Source organism: Nuphar pumila, chromosome 5 (assembly GCF_984573655.1).
Source record: "Nuphar pumila chromosome 5, dmNupPumi1.hap1.1, whole genome shotgun sequence".
Lineage (NCBI taxonomy): Eukaryota > Viridiplantae > Streptophyta > Magnoliopsida > Nymphaeales > Nymphaeaceae > Nuphar > Nuphar pumila.
Window position 1 is genome coordinate 132,883,694 of NC_143253.1, and position 16,851 is coordinate 132,900,544.

The 16,851-nt window shown below is 39.1% G+C and overlaps 1 protein-coding gene across 1 annotated transcript; it reads right to left on the reverse strand.

Annotated features, from left to right (window-relative positions):
* Positions 1 to 2,966: 2,966 nt before the first annotated feature.
* Positions 2,967 to 8,700, reverse strand: LOC149838805 (FRIGIDA-like protein 3). The gene is made up of 4 exons (XM_090006814.1): positions 8,594 to 8,700; positions 4,472 to 5,556; positions 4,035 to 4,207; positions 2,967 to 3,752 (listed from the first exon to the last, which is right to left on the reverse strand). The coding sequence occupies exons 2-4, from the start codon at positions 5,529 to 5,531 to the stop codon at positions 3,237 to 3,239; spliced, it is 1,749 nt and encodes a 582-aa protein (XP_089862940.1). The 5' UTR covers positions 5,532 to 5,556; positions 8,594 to 8,700; the 3' UTR covers positions 2,967 to 3,236.
* Positions 8,701 to 16,851: the final 8,151 nt, after the last annotated feature.

The window sequence follows — 16,851 nt, forward strand, 5'->3', positions numbered from 1 at the left end:
TATACCGCATCATCGCACGAGCAATGAAAATGAGCTAACTTCACATGCGAGACTTGCTCCTATAAACATCATACTGAAGTAGAATTCATCCCCTTAATGCACTTTAAGAAGGAATGGTCACCACAACAAGGTACTCAACCGATGAGCAACACCTATGCAAAGGGAGAAATTGTAGAAAAGAACATCACTATGAAGCCTTACGAAGCATCTCATAACTACCTTGCTAAACTGGGTATCAACATCCATCAGTAGAAGAAGGGGCATGTAGTAAGCACGAGTTACTAACATGCGACTTCGGGCAATAGGGTGTGTAGGAGTCACTTCTGAATCTAGAAACTTGATCATGCAACAGTCTACCTCCAACACTGTTGCAAATATCCTCGACAAACATGATGAACTTCTGAGTGTAAACTTCACCACAACTCACACTTGCGGTATGATGTGTTTCAACCAGTCTACTACTAATTGATTGGTGAGGGACGATGCAGATAACTCGAAGCATTCACACTACCGATATCAACATAGAATAAATAGCAAACTGAGAAAATATGAACTAAGACAGTTTTTGTTTCGATAGTAGTTTGGGTGACTCTAACAACGACCAAAACTAACAAGTGGAGAGAGAGCTTGACAGGCTTTTTAGACCGTGTAGCAGGCAGCTTGCCTTAGAGACGAGGAACTACGTAAACCTGGCAGAAGCAAATTCAAGGTAGTGCATATCTCATGCACGCTTAGCACAACGGAATTGTCTTAAGCAGCAGTGTTGAACGGGTCGATAGAAGGGTGATGTCAAAGTCTTTGGTGCATGAGCATTCGAGCCAATGAGAGACAGATGTGTTGTCTTCTTGTGATGAGTGCACTAGCAATCGAGGATCATAGAGCCAACTATATGTCCGAATAAACATTACAGACATTAGAGTGAGCATCGAGTTTTCAAAATACACCAAATGAGGGGCATATTGATTTCTAGGATATGTGAGCCCTACGGAGCACAGAGTGCGGCCCACGGAGAACCCCCCACTACGATGGAGAAGGTATTTCAACCCTCAACCAGAGACCGTTGCTAGTATGACATAGTAGAAATTTATATCCAAGAGGAATCATCATCGCTCGACATGCACTCGTTGAGCCCCTTGCATGGGTGCAAGGTTGGGCTTCAAGGCAAGTGATAAGAGCGAGCCCCACACATGCCTGAGATACTCAAGTGGGGAATTTGCATATTCGTGAGCACCCCTGTGCACTTCGATGTGCTCATGGTAGTTCACCAATGCAAGTAAAGAGAAAGGTCCCATATATAAGTATTATGAGTGCTGACCCTCCCGCTAGTGGGAAGAACCCTAATATCCGTTAAGAATGCAACACTTTTATTCCCAATGGTGTTTCTAAATATAGACTTAGTATTTTGCTGAAACAACTGCACTAGGGTCTTCCTCACATATGAATGTGTCAGCTAAATTTTAATATTAGCTCAGATATTCTCAATGTGCATGAAGATATGCAATCCCAAAGTTCGGACATGCCTGCGTAGGCACCAGCATGGTACCTCCAGATGAAGTAACTTCTTTCTATGTTCTGGCTTTACGAATGCGTCCCTCACATATGATTGTATGGAAAAATACTCGACCATGACATATGAATTCCATATAAAAATTCTTCGTTTGCGGACACGAAGTTGAGACAGGCTACGAGTGGCGTAATACCCCCGAAGCATGGCACATAATTGCAGGTGACTGAAAAAACCTCTGTGGCATGGAGCTGAGCAGTTGCACTTGAGATTTATCGGGCACACTAATGCTGGCCTATAGTGATGCTTACAAGGAATATTGTGTTGCCTCGTGCTGCCCGCCACATATCATAGGCAAGACATAGGCTTTCCACTTAGCAACGCACGTGTCACCATAAGCCCCATCGCAATGCACACATGTATGCCACTTTCTGCCGGTGACGAATAAGGTTCATAACGCATGGCATATTTCATTGCATATTTGCTACTCACATTTGTCAATGCATCTAACCCCGATCATATGGATCAATTCTGGGCTGTCACAAGGACACGAGAGACCATTCTAGTGTAATTTTTCCCTTAAGATTACCATAACACGAGGACTCGGCAAGGGAATAATTTGAAATGTCACTGTGACACAGCTTCAGGCCCCCTATATTCCACACGAGAGAACGACAAAAATTTCCACCTCTTTGTTCATCACATATAGATAACATGAACCAATCAACATTCCGAACCCAGGATCACTCTGCAGCAACAAGCGGCCACTAACATCATTTAACATATGATCTACGTTATTACAACTTTAAGAGAACTTTAGAGAGCATACGCCACATTCTGTAAAACCCATTAGTTGCTAACATCGTTTAAGAAACGGGCAATAGAGATGCGTCCATAATTCATAACACAGAAGAAGCTAACTAAATCTGGCATCGATTCCAGTTTATCGCAAATCCTGGGGATGGTTCAAGTTCAACCCCTAGAGAGGCTCTATGCATCAACATGACAACACATCACCAATGTGCAAGTTTCCCACAGAACAAGCATAACAATGTGCACTTTTGCCATGCCCGACAAGATTTCAACAGCGATCAAAACGGAAGACAACTATTGACTCTTAGGGAACATCAAATAAGCCGGATAAACGCCAGCCCCCTGAGTTCATCCAGAACCGGCCGGTTGCTTGCACCCCAACGGTTGTGACCGGCCAGTCCGGCCAACATGGCTGGGACAGGGTCAAAGAGGTGCCTGCGGGGACAGCTTTGTTGTGCATCAAAAGCAGGACACATGGGGCCGCTATCTCCCTGGGCGGGATGGGTCTTGGGCATCAAACGCACCATTAGAAACCACAAGCCATCAACCGCTCCACTACATTCCAGTCATTTTCATGTCATAGCATCTTGAATTATGAAAAACACATCCAGGAACATGCCATTATCCTTAAAAGAATATAAAGAGAAAATGGGGGTAAAATAAAATATTTATGACAGTGGAAAATAAAGTTCTACAACTAGAACCAAACCAAGAAACAGCAGGATCAAGTTGGCTAGGTAGTCAGATATCAACTTGATGACAGAAACAAAAAATCAAGTTGACTAGGTAGTCAGATATCAACTCGATGACAAACAAAAAATCAAACAAACCATGTAGCAGCTAACCACCGTCATGAGATCACATCCATCATTTCTAAGTATAATTGTGCTAGATATCTTCTACACTCTCCCAACTTTTCCTAAAGATACGTCGGAGGGAGGTGAGAAGACTGCAATCCACTGCCCATATAAACTCCCCCATAACCAGTTGGGGTGGCATTATATGGAGCAGCAGTAGCGGCCACCACACCTTCCTGATAAAGATATGGTCTCGGGTGGCTCTGTTGCTGTTCGTATCGAGCTTGGTTTACGGCATTGTAACCAGCTTGTACCTGGTAGTTATACCCGGTTGCCGCAGAATACATGTACCTATTATCTGGCACACTGTTGTTATATGCACCTCTATCACCTGTATCTCCCATTCTATTGGCACCAGTCATGCCCATCCAATGTCCATGTCCGCCAGTGTTAGCACGAGACCTCTTCGGTTGGGGCTTTGCCGCCTCACCCATCCTTTTCTTATCAGCTTTTGCTTTGTCTAACTGTGCCAACCGCTTTTGCAGGGGGTCAAGTGGGTACTCTGACTCAAGCTTGTGCTCTTCAATGCACTTCATTATGGCTCTCAAAGCAGCCAATTCTTTTGCATTCCCATCATTCTACATCAACACACAATATCATTAAACAGAGTATATGACAATACACAACAACAGAACCAAAAAAAGGCAACCCTCCTAGAAGGAGTACATGCGGAGAAGATACAGGTGACTCTGGCAAAGGAGTTGAACTGGTATGTACAGTGTTTGCTCATGAACTGGACCAGTTATTGGAACTAATTTGGTCCCAGTGAGCGAAAACAAATTAAGGCCTTCAGTAAAGAAAAAATGACAAGCCAAGATACCAGATGAGGCTCAATGAACTTTTGGAAATTTATCTCACACCTGAGGAGCACCAGGACCAGCATTTCCACCCTTCCCTTGTGAAGCTCGCCTTACATCCTTCAAATATGTCTTCAGGAGAGGTACAGGTGGGAAGCTCTCAGTTAGCTTGAAGGCATATATAAAGTTGACAGCATCAATCTGCTTTCCGCTGTTTATCAGTGACTCAATGACACCTGCACAGAATGGTCAGCTAAAACGATCAAATACTTGATCGTAGCCAAACGGCCGAGAAAGGTATTTGAAAACTTAAATTTGATCTGGTTGCCAAAATGTTTTTAAGCACAATAAACTACTGAGGATCTAAACGGATCCAATTTAAGGTGGGAGGTTTGTTCAAGATGCTGCAAATATATAAGCAAATGTCCTACCAAAAAAAAAAAAAGGTATACAGAGGGATCCATGCTGAGAGCCCTCAAGTCATCCAACAGAATACCAACCTGGCATTTTGTGCACAAGTCCAAGAGCATGGCAGAGCTCAGGTGTTTGCTTGCGACGGGAGACTGCAAGTACAAGCTTGCAAAGCTCATCTTCATCAAAATCCGAAGAAATGTTAAAAGTAGCGAGTAGCTGCAGGAATGCTTGTACTTCCAATGAATTGCCATTGGCAGCATCAGCATCCACAGTAGCCAATTTGGGGTTCCACTCATCAGCAATTTCCTTTGCTTGCTGTTTAATTTCAGGAGTGATCACAGGGTGATCTGCATCTGGCATAGTTCCCGTTGAAAGGGGAGCCAGTGACTCCAACAACAGAACACAAGACCTTCTCAAGCCCAAAAGGGCACCATCCCTCTTATCCCCAGGAAGGGTTGCTTGACCAGGAGGGTAAAATCCCTCTAGTGAATCCAGCACCAACTGTGCTGGATTGATTGCACTTTTCAAGGCAACAGGAACTTCCTCACGTATTGCAGCAAGAACTTTCCGGTTCTCTGAAATGAAATTCAAAAGCCCTATTGCATCCATCTCTTCACATAACTGCTTCAACTGAGGACGGGGCTTAACTTCAGCAGGTCCAGACCCACTCGGGGTATCAGGAAAATTCTCCTCTGTACCAGACAGTGATGCATTGGGTTCACCATTAGAAAAGCTGTTTACCTTACTTTCGGAATTGACAGTAGTATCTGCAGGTTTTGGGGATGTTGCTTTCTTGTACTTGCTGCATGCCTCCCTAATCTCAGCAACTGCAGAGTCTTTTAGCACTTGCAAACGATCCAATGAAGCCTGTTCCTTGGCAGCAACAGCCACCTCACTCTGATTGAGAGACTCTTGGGTTTCAGATGCCTTAGCTTCAAATTCCTTCTCCTTCCTTTCTAACTCATCAAATCTTTTTTTCAGTGAACTTTCAATGCTGAGAAAGTGTTTCTGCAGTTCCTCCCACTGCAGTTTGCAGTTTGAAGAGGAACCTCTGTGAGTTTCCAGATCATTGAATGCCTTATGGAGCTGCTCAATCATTGAACTTGTGGACTCAATACGGGAAAGGATTGGTTCTGACTCGGCCATCGCGCTGTTGATTTTGATATCAAGCCTGAGATTTTGAATACAATAATAACTGAGAGAGAGAGTATCCACATCCTTTGTACAATTCCAGGAATTCTTGATGTTATCTTTTCTTTAAAATGCACAAAGAAAACTTTTCAAAGTAAAAACCAAAAAGCTAAGAAACTTTCTGTTTAGAACATGTGATGATGGTGTTTTTCAACTCAACCAGAAAAAAAGAAAAAGAAAAAGAAAAGAAAGAGATTTTTTTATTTCCAGATAAAGATGATCAACAGTAACGAATAGGATTTACAGAATTTTTGGTTTCAAACCAAAAAGTGGTTCCTTTCAGCGCCTAGAATTACAACTCCACTGATCATTCCTTCCCCAAAAAACATAGAAAACTTTTTGAAGTAAAAACCAAAAAGCTAAGAAACTTTCATGAAACAAAAAATTAAAAACATTAGCATGAGAATGGTGTCAGTGCTGTAAATCCCGTGAGAAATCCAGCACAGCATGAATAGACCAAAATAGCAAAATTAAAATAGCATGTATCAGATAATTGTCCAATTGAAAGCCAGCACAACATGAAAAGACCAAAAGGGAGGCATTAGGTTAACATGTATCAGGACCTTAGCTAAATTCATTATGAAGATAAGATTATACACCTTTAAAATATTGATCATTTGCATGGACAATGATCTGAGGGAGTCAGAAAAGAGTATGAGACCACTCATCAATCTAACTTTTGATGCTTCACTGTAACGTAGGAAGGAGAATATTATAGAATATTATTTAGGCATCAGAAACTTGGAGCTAGAATATGCAGCTTCCATCATGCAAGCAGGCACTGGAAAACCCAAATTGTGCCTGAATATCAACATGGCTTCCATCCTAGAAGGATGGCCTTTGATCCGACAGAAAATAATACAGAGGCACAAGTCAAAATTTAAACATCAGTTTGGTTTGAAGCCCATATCTCTAGAATCTAAGAAATAAACCAGCCAATCCACAATCTACTATGTCATGGGCTTTACCAAGATCGACAAGAACATGATAGACAGCTCTACACTGGTAAAATCAATGAGTGGTGAGACAAGAGAAAGTCGGCTAATTCAGGTCCATTGGAACGATTATCCAAGGCATCTGTGGCACATATATGATGCTTAGCGATAGCTAACTGGTGTAACAGTTCCACAATAGGAAAGAATAAGGTATTCCAAGATTCCTATCAGATCAACTTTGCAAGTTTATTTCAACTGGTGTCCATTACATCAAATTTGTGGGGTTATTCCAAATGGTTTACGTTAAACTTGTGATTGATTCCACCTGGTTTCCATTACCTCAAATTTGTGTGTTGAGAGTATGTCCAATAATCAAAATTTGGATAAAAAGCTTGAAAGATGAGAAAATAACTTTTTTCTGGACACAGGGCCCAACTCCCAACACCATAATATGAACCTAACAAAATAAAAAGTTAAAGTTTACAATTTATTCATTATTTTTCAACAACTAAACAAAAGGATACTTTTTACACTCAAAGAAAAAATTAATAACAATTTCATTTTATAAGACAGCACAGAAGGTAAAAAATCAGCAAAAAAAAAATTGAGTTGAAGGCCTTGCTTCAAGATTTTGTTGAAAATCTATTCATCAATTGAGATAGATAAGTTTCAACATGTCAAAAGAATTAAAATTCTTGGTCAGTTCCTCCCAGAGTGAAATGTTATTTTATAGAGCCCTGTTCAAATAAGTATCTAGTACAGGGAATCAAACAGATAGGGTTGGTGTCAATGGAAGAACCACCATTGTTTCAGAATGGAGGTCTAGCAGCTTTATTATGTATAAATGCCTTCTTAGATTTCTTTTTTATTTCTTTTCCTTTTCTTCTATTTAAAGTGAGGGAATAGAACTGGCACACGACGCTGGTTCCATATAACAATCTCCATTAAATGACAATGATATCTAATTTCCGTTCAGCTTTCTTTGATTCTTTCTTTTTCATATTTGGAGTTCACAAAACTAAAATAACAATCTTAACATGCCAATGTTTTCCCCATGCAACATTTTTATTGAGGCTGGAAAACAAGCTAAGAGCTCAAGCTCAGCCAGTAACCTAACTTGCAACCTGAACTTGAATACTCAATTAGTTAAGTAGAAAAGCTTGATCCACTAGGGGCTAATATATACATACAGAGAAATACGAGAATCTCCACTATAATAAGATATATCCACAAAAACAAGTATATACATGAACATACATATATACATATGTGTACATACGTATGTACACATGTATGTAAATGAATCAGGCCCAAATTCATTATGCGTGTACGTCCGCATGCATCTGTGAATGGCCACATATATATGAATGAACTAGTTCTACATTATTCAACTCAACTTCGCAGTATAACTTGACACAGCTTATATAATGAATTTGGGCCTGATTCATTTCTCGTCCCAATCAATGGTAACCACATTGTCTTATGACTTATGAGCGTCTAACTATCCGCCTTCGTTACGGGACCGACTCCTACAACGGCCATGTTCATCTGTATTCAGCTAACCCGCCGGCACCTGGAGAATTGCATCGTCTGCATACCCTTATATATCTCCACCCTTCGACACGGTTTCCCACTATAACTCTTTGACATTCTCATCTTCCTTGAACATAGATCTTTTTTCCCCTTTTCAGAATGAACCAATCGCGCCCTCCACCATCAAATCCCATCTCCCCTACGTTTCGATGCACAAGAAGGGTTCGAAATCACCACCTTCGTTCCAGAAAAAAGAAAAACACTACTAATACATAGTTTAGCTGCCGTCGTAAAAGAACAACCATCCATCATCCAATAACCCCAAAAAACTGGGGAAAAAGAACGAGCAATCATTTTTCCAAAGAATATCATACAATATCCAGAAAAAAAAAAAGAATATCTGTAGAACAAAAACCCAGGTTTCATCTTAACCGGAAATTTCTTGACATCTAACAAGAAGAAAACGATGCAAACGATGAGGAAAGAGAGGGAACAAAAACAGGAGCAAAAAAGATAGCAAAAACAGGCGAGATTTTGGGGGAAGTTTACCTGTAGGGAGGGTCTGAATGGTGGAAACCCTAACCCTAATTGCTCCCGTCGTCACAGACACTGACTCTCCGAGCCGACGCTGCAAAACCGCAAACCCTAACACTTCGTTTCGTTGGATGCCGCTTTTCTACGGTCTGGGCGGTGTGGTTCATCGGCGAAGCACAATTTACTAGTATACCCTTACAAGTTCCAGTCAAGGACGAAAAACAACTTGACCACAATGAAGCGGATAAAACGACCTTTGTTGTGAGAACGCCCTCGGTTGTGAATGGAACGTGATATTTAACGATATTTTTTCTCTCTCGTTTTTTTACTCCAAGATCTTGTAAAACAAATTAAAATCAGCGATATTTTACTGATATTATGCTGATAGATACATAATTTAACGAAATAAGTTGGTGTGTTTGTTTAAACGATAATATCGTAATATTTTAAAATATCATAGTGCTTTTAGCGCATATGGTATTAATCAATGTTGTCAGTATCGGAATCGGACCTGTATCGTTTCGCCAACGATTCAGGTGAATTGGCGAATACCGATTCTCAAGTGAATCATTCTGGATTCTGGATTGGTCAAAAAATAATTTTAAAAATATTAAGTGTCAATCAGAACGTGAAACGTGCTAAAGCCATTAAAATAATATTAAAAATTAATACTAAGCTATTTTTTACATTTATTAAAAATAGCTGATTCATGTCAGTATCGTATCAATTTTCTGGCGATACGATATGTATCGCCCGATTCGGACCGATACTCACAGATACTGAGCTTAAACGAGTAATATTGTATTGCTCGTGTTTTTTTTTAAGTAAATCTAACCATACGAATCTGATCTACATGATCTAATTGGTGGGGATTGACTTTTGAGTCACCAAAATCTAATGTGTGAACATGCTTTTTTCATGGTTTAAAAATCAATGACAGTAAATGCACAAATTTATTATAACTTAAAAAAAAAATCTTTTTTGGTCAAAAAGCATAGCTCAAGTTTAATATCTAACAAATCAACTATGTTGAACACGCATGTAAGGCTAGATTGAATCGAAACAATTTGCATCTGTGAGTTCAACTCATTGTGACCCTGCCCACCTCTCTCTCTCTCTCTCTCTCTCTCTCTCTCTCTCTCTCTCGTGTTTGGATTGCCAAGTTTTTTGGCGATCATGAAAGGCCAAAGTCCTGTTTGGATGAGAGTTTTCAAAAGATAGTTTCGTGGCAGATGAATTTCCAAACTTAAATTTATGGGAATATTCGGAATTATTTTTGCATATAAACTATTGAAATGGCATTTAAATAGGGGATTTTTGAACCACCAAATAAGAAATTTTCAACTTATTATCATAGTCTTTGATACTGCCTTTACACATGAAGAACGCAAAATAGTAAAACCTATGCCACCCCTACTTTGAAACCACCAATAAAGAATTTTCAATTTATTATCATAATCTTTTTATACTGCCTTTACACACGAAGAATGCACGTCCGAAATAAAGACTTAGCTTTCTTTAGTTGAGCCATTTTGCTTTTCATAGTTATTCAATCCAATGTTGTTAGTATCGGTATCGGCCCTGAATCGTTCTATCAGCTCAAAAATAATAAAAATTATTATGTATCAATCATAACATGATATGTGTTAAAACTATTAGAATAAATTTAAAATAATATTAAACAGTATTTTTTTAGTATTTTTTATAATTATTAAAAAATAGCCGATTCAGGCCTCCAGCGTATCGAATTTCTGTCTATACTATGTGTATCAGCCGATACACACCGATACTGATAACATTGGTTCAATCAAATTTTTTTAGTCACTTCAATTTACAATAATTAAAAGTCTTTTTGCTAGATTCTGAATTTATGCTTTTATTTTATTTTTATTTCGGATTATTGAACAAATTTCAAAAGCTGAAGAGAAGACCTGTTAGGGCAATAGAAGATTTTTTTTTCCTTTTTTTTTTAGAATAAAAAAAAGTTATAAGATTAAGGGTAATTAAATATAGGATGACTTATAAGAGGTAATTAAATATAGCTTGCCCTAAGGTTGAAGCTGACTCTTACTCTCCAGTGGGCATTGAAGACCTCAAGGGTTTCCCATAGCCAAAGATTAAAAAAAACAAACAAAAAAGACGTTCATATGATTGTCAAATTCTTTGCTTTGCTAATTTGTTGTCCATGACAATCATGTTGATTTTGTTTATTAAAAGGAAAAACCATAGTTTTAAAACCTAGTGACCCATCACTTAGCTCGTCCTTGAGTGACTAGTGACTCGGCCAGGTCATGTTAACTTTATATTGTATATAAAATATGTATATACTATGCATATTTTATAGTATGTTATAAGTATATAGTACAAAATATGCATTATATGATATTTTTTATAATATGTTTAATGTATAATTTTATTAACATATGTATAACTATATTTATATATATAATATACATAAATGTTTATATTATATTTTATATAATATATGTAATTATATACAAAATATATTATATATGCATGACTTGGCTGAGTCATGGGCAAACTTGGCCGAGTTATGGGTTGACTCAGTTGAGTCAGCCTATGACTCGGCAGAGTTTTGTACAAAACAAGTTTGTACTGGGTTTTGACCCAGTAACTGGGCAATCCAAGCAGAGTTAAGAACTGTCGTTGCGCTCTAAAGTCCTACCCAACTTTGGTGGCGAACTCTAAAGCCACCATCCGCCAAACTATGGTGGTCATGCCTGATGGCATAAAGTCCCAAGGTCGGCCCCTTCACTCATCAGGGAGTCAGCTGCTTCAGCCTTGCAGCAAAGGATGCCCACCCCATATATTGAACTCATGACGTCCATCACAATCGTGCTGTTAGCATAGCCTACTACACTATCAAACTCTTTCATCTTGCAAATATTACGCATTTTTTTTTTGGGGGACAATCTAAAGGAACCCCCTCCTACCCATCACTGACTGCACATTGGCTGGCCTATAGATGGTAAAACCCTTGAGGTCCTCCCTGCTTTATCGAAGAGCACACCCAGCTTATGCAGCAAGGGGTGCCACCTGTGGGTTTCGAGATTGTTACATGCCATCAGCCTAGTGACATTCACAAATCGCCCCTGCCATGTGAGGGAAGCCTTTATGAGCCACATGTTATACTTTTTTCCATAACCGGATGCATCTCTAGCATTCTTCTTCTTCTTCTCTTAATGAATAGCAAATGAAATTGTCTTAATAAAAAAGTTGGTGATGAAAGCATAATTTCGTCTTTAATAAATTTGTTTTTCTTAACGCCATTACTAAGTCTATTACTAAAGGTAAATTCATTTTCTTTTAAAACATTTGCTAATTAGACCACTTGTTTTTTTTGGTCTTTTAGTTAAAGCACCATATTTTCAACATACATTTATTAGATGGTAATTGGATTGAATGTATCACACAGTCCCCACACCAAATCTCTTCCCTTAGGATGCGTTTGAGAGCCTTGGATCCCGTATCCTAAGATTTGACCTCCCTAGGGATGTGAGATCTATGGATCTCTTGGATCCCTAGGTCTCTGGTCCAACCTCTCCCCCTCGATTTATATGGTTTTGAGGATGTTCAAGTCATGAGCAATTCATACCTCAGCCTGCCGAGCTTACTTTAGGAGAGCCCAAGCTGAATTGCGGGCGCTTGTATGATTTTCCGGCTCTACCTGAGATGGTAGAACTGTCAAAGGGTCAGGTATAACCCGATTTTGACCCCAAGTCAGGTCCAATTAGTTCGGGTCTGGACTTAGTTTAGTGATACATGTTTGATTAGCTAATTGGGGCAGCCTCATAGGTCCAAGTGCGATATGAACCTAGGCCTGCTTTACAAATTTTCATACCAAAATTGGGCTTGACACAGGTAAATAAAAAGAACATAAAAATGGAAATTTTGTTGGGTTTGGTTTGAAAACTTGTTTTCATAGAGTTGTTATCTGAACATGATTGGAGTTACTCTTACATAGTTAATAAAAATTCTTGGCAGGAAAATATTCAGTATTTGCCTTAACAAGTTCCAACATGTGTTCTGTTGTTTGAAGAAATACAGTCAATGCATGTCTCTCTCCTTCCGATTTGACACCACCGCCTTCCTATTCACTCCGGCAGGTTGATGCTTCTCCCAACAGCAGACCTACCTCTTAGATGTATTTGTTGAAGCAACACAAGTGAGATGCAGTTCCACCGGTCCCCGTAAAGATCGATTTTCTGTGAACCTGTCAACTTAGTGACCGAGGTAGACAACACAACACCAAAACTAATTGCCTGTTCAAGGCTTTTGCCTATCCTGTCGCCACAATGAAACATCTACAAATTCAAAATATCTCCGGGCGTGTTTGCTTTGAGGATCTGAAATTGCAGCATGTATTGGGTTAGAGAAATTTATTCTATGAATTCTTAGGTCTCAGTTTGGATTGATTTTCTTAATTTCTATTGTATGTGTAGATATCATAACGGACAACGTCAAAGGATTTATCAACCGGAGACCTGCCACCGTCATGTGGGGGGAGAGGGAAAGCTCATACAGTCCAAAATAAAATCTCTGCTCCAGAAAGGGGGCTGTGTACTTCGATGCTTTTTCGTTGCATTATTTCAAAGGTAAGACCTGTCAGGGAATCTGCTTGAACAGGGTTCGGAACAATGTCACAATTCTTGTTCTCGGAAAAAATCTCATAAAGGGAAAATCATGCTATACGTTGAAATATACTTTGCTTTCCTCAGAAAATTATCAGGCACATATAAAAACAACAACAACAACTACAACTACAACTACAACTACAACTACAACTACAACTACGCATTCATCCCAAAACAATTGGGGTCGGCGATATGAACCAACAAAGAAAATCATTATGGGTCTTCCACATGAATCCTTCTCCTCCATTCATTTCTATCCAATGCCATGTCCTCGGTGAGGTTCAAAGCATTCATATTCTTTCTTATCACCTCCATCTATGTCTTCCTAGGCCTACCCCGACCTCTTTTAACTAATACATTTTCCCATTTCTCCATCCTTCTAATTGGAGCATCATTAGGCCTACGTCTAATATGTCCAAACCACCGTAAACGATTCTCTCTCATCTTATTTTCAATGGGTGCAACGCCTACCTTCTTACGTATCTCCTCGTTCTGAATCTTATCTTTTATTGTATTTCCACACATCCATCTCAGCATACGCATCTCAGCTACACTCATTTTTTTGAATATGATGTCTCTTGGCAGCCCAACATTCCGTACTATATAGTAAAGCGGGCCTAATAGTCGTCTTATAAAACTTTCCCTTCAACCGCAATGACATTCTACGATCGCATAACACTCCAGTTGCACTCTTTCATTTCATCCACCCAACCTTTATTCTATGATTTACATCTCCATCAATTTCTCCATACTTTTGAATGATAGATCCCAAATATTTGAAAGAATCATCCACCGGTATTTCGTGCTCACCAAGCTTCACTACACTCCCATCACTACTTCGTTGCTTACTAAATCGACATTCCATGTATTCTGTCTTACTCTTACTCAACTTAAAACCTCTTGCTTCCAATGTCTGTCTCCATAATTCTAACTTAGCATTAACCCCAGCTCTAGACTCATCAATCAAAACAATATCATCAGCAAACAACATACACCACAACACATTTTCTTGAATTGATCTCGTAAGCTCATCCATCACTATAGCAAATAGGAAAGGGCTTAAAGCAGATCCTTAATGTAACCCAACCGTTATAGGAAAATTGGTTGTCACCCCTCCACAAGTGCGTACATTGGTTACTACTCCTTCATACATATCTTTAATTATACTAATGTACTTGAGAGAAACACCTTTCTTCATCATTGTCCACCAGAGAACGTCCCTAGGTACTCTATCGTAAGCCTTCTCCAAATCAATAAAAACCATATGCAAATCTTTGTTCCTCTCTCTATTTCTCTCAATAAGTTGTCTAAGAAGATGTATAGCTTCCATAGTTGATCTTCCAGGCATAAAACCAAATTGATTCTCTAATATCATGACAATCTTCCTCAACCTAGACTCAATCACCCTCTCCAAAAGTTTCATTGTATGACTCATGAGTTTTATACCACGATAGTTTGTGCAATCTTGTATATCACCCTTATTCTTATATAGAGGCACCAAAGTACTCTTCCTCCACTCATTAAGCATCTTATTTGTCCGCCAAATCTTGTTAAAAAGATTTGTCAACCATTCTAAACCTTTCTCTCTCAAGCATTTCCAAGCCTCGATAGGTATACCATCTGGGCCAATTGCCCTTCTTGATTTCATTTTCTTCAAAGCCTTTGCAATTTCTTTCTTTTGAATCTTGCGCATGAAGTCACGATTCATCTCATGAAAAAGAATTGAAAAGTCTCCAAGATCCTGAGCATGACTTTCATTAAATAGCTTATCAAAATAATCTTTCCATCTCTCCTTAATCTCCTCATCTTTGACTAAAACCCTTTGTGTTTCATCTTTGATACATCTAACCATACTCAGATCCCTCGATTTCCTATCTCTCATCTTTGCAAGCCTATAAATATCCTTCTTGCCCTCTTTGGTATCCAACTTGTCATAAACCTCCTTATATACCTTATCCCTCGCGTTCCGAACTACTTTTTTAGCTTCCTTCTTTGTTATCATATACTTCTCCAAATTCTCATTATCACGATTTTTACTTAGATTTCTATAACACTCTCTTTTAACCTTAATAGCTAATTTGACATCCTCGTTCCACCACGATGTATCCTTACCTAGCGGTGCACCGCCTTTAGACTCACCCAATACCTCCTTAGCCACCTTTCTCATGCCACCCGCTATCTTATTCCACATAGATTCTGAATCCTCCTCGAGACACCAATCAACTTCCTTAACTACCCGCTCTACAAACATTCCTTGTTTAGCTTCTTTCAGTGCCCACCACTTAATTCTAGGATCTATCATATGTCTATCCATTTTGCGGTATTGTCTAATTCTAAGATCTAAAATTAAGACTCTATGTTGTGTAGCTACACTTTCTCCCGGTATAACCTTACAATCTATGCAACAACCCCTATCTCTCTTTCTAAGTAGAAAAAAATCTATCTGACTCGTATTAAACCCACTTTTAAATGTAACTAGGTGAGACTCCCTCTTCCTAAACCAAGTGTTTGCTAAGATCATATCATAGGACAAACCAAAATCTAAAATCCTTTCTCCACTTTCATTTCTTTCTCCTATACCATAGCCTCCATGGATACTCTCAAATCCATCCCTACTAATGCCTACATGCCCATTAAGGTCACCGCCGATGAAAAGCCTTTCTCCATAAGATATCCCTTGTACTACTCCATCTAAATCTTCCCAAAATTGACGCTTAATGGAATCATCTAAACCTACTTGAGATGCATAAACACTAATAATATTAATAATATTCGTACCTAATACTAATTTAATAAGTAAAATCCTATCACCCTTCCTACGGACCTCAACTACATTACCTATAAACTCACGACTCATAACAATCCCTACTTCATTCATATTCCTATTTATTCCTATATACCAAATCTTATATCCCTAAAGTTCTATCACTTTTGCTTTCTCACCTACCCATTTGGTCTCTTGTAGACATAAAATATCAATTTTTCTCCTACACATAACATCTACTAACTCTACCAACTTACCAGTTAAAGATCCTATGTTCCAAGTAGCTAACCTAATTTTATGGCCTTGGACTAACTTCTTTACCCCCACCCGTCCAACAAAATGAGGGAACCCTTGCCTATTTTGACACCACACCCAGGGCACCGATGTGACGCGTCGCTTCCGAGCGACGACCTAGCAACCCTTGCCCATTTATCACTGCCTCCGAACCTATAGAGTACAGCGCGTCGCTCAGTAGGGAACGCCCCCAACGAAATTCACATATTGGTTCATATTCATAGGGTATGACTAGGTTTTTATGCTGGCTGTCAGAGGCCTACCGCAACCCTCCTCCTTTATCCGGGCTTGGGACCGGCACACAGGCGGAGTTACATATAAAAACTACAAAAATATAAAAAAATATATCAGGATAAAAATATGACATTTTCAAAATATTTCAACAGTATATTGACTCTGGAAAAAATTCAAGATATTCTCACATCGAAACATGTTAAATGGATCGCATTGTACACAATGAAGTGTTTTACGATGATGAGGATGTTCATAATGCCTCCAAAATAATTTATATAACATGAAAATGGTGTTAACACAGAAGCAGCTCATGTCATTGGAGTTAA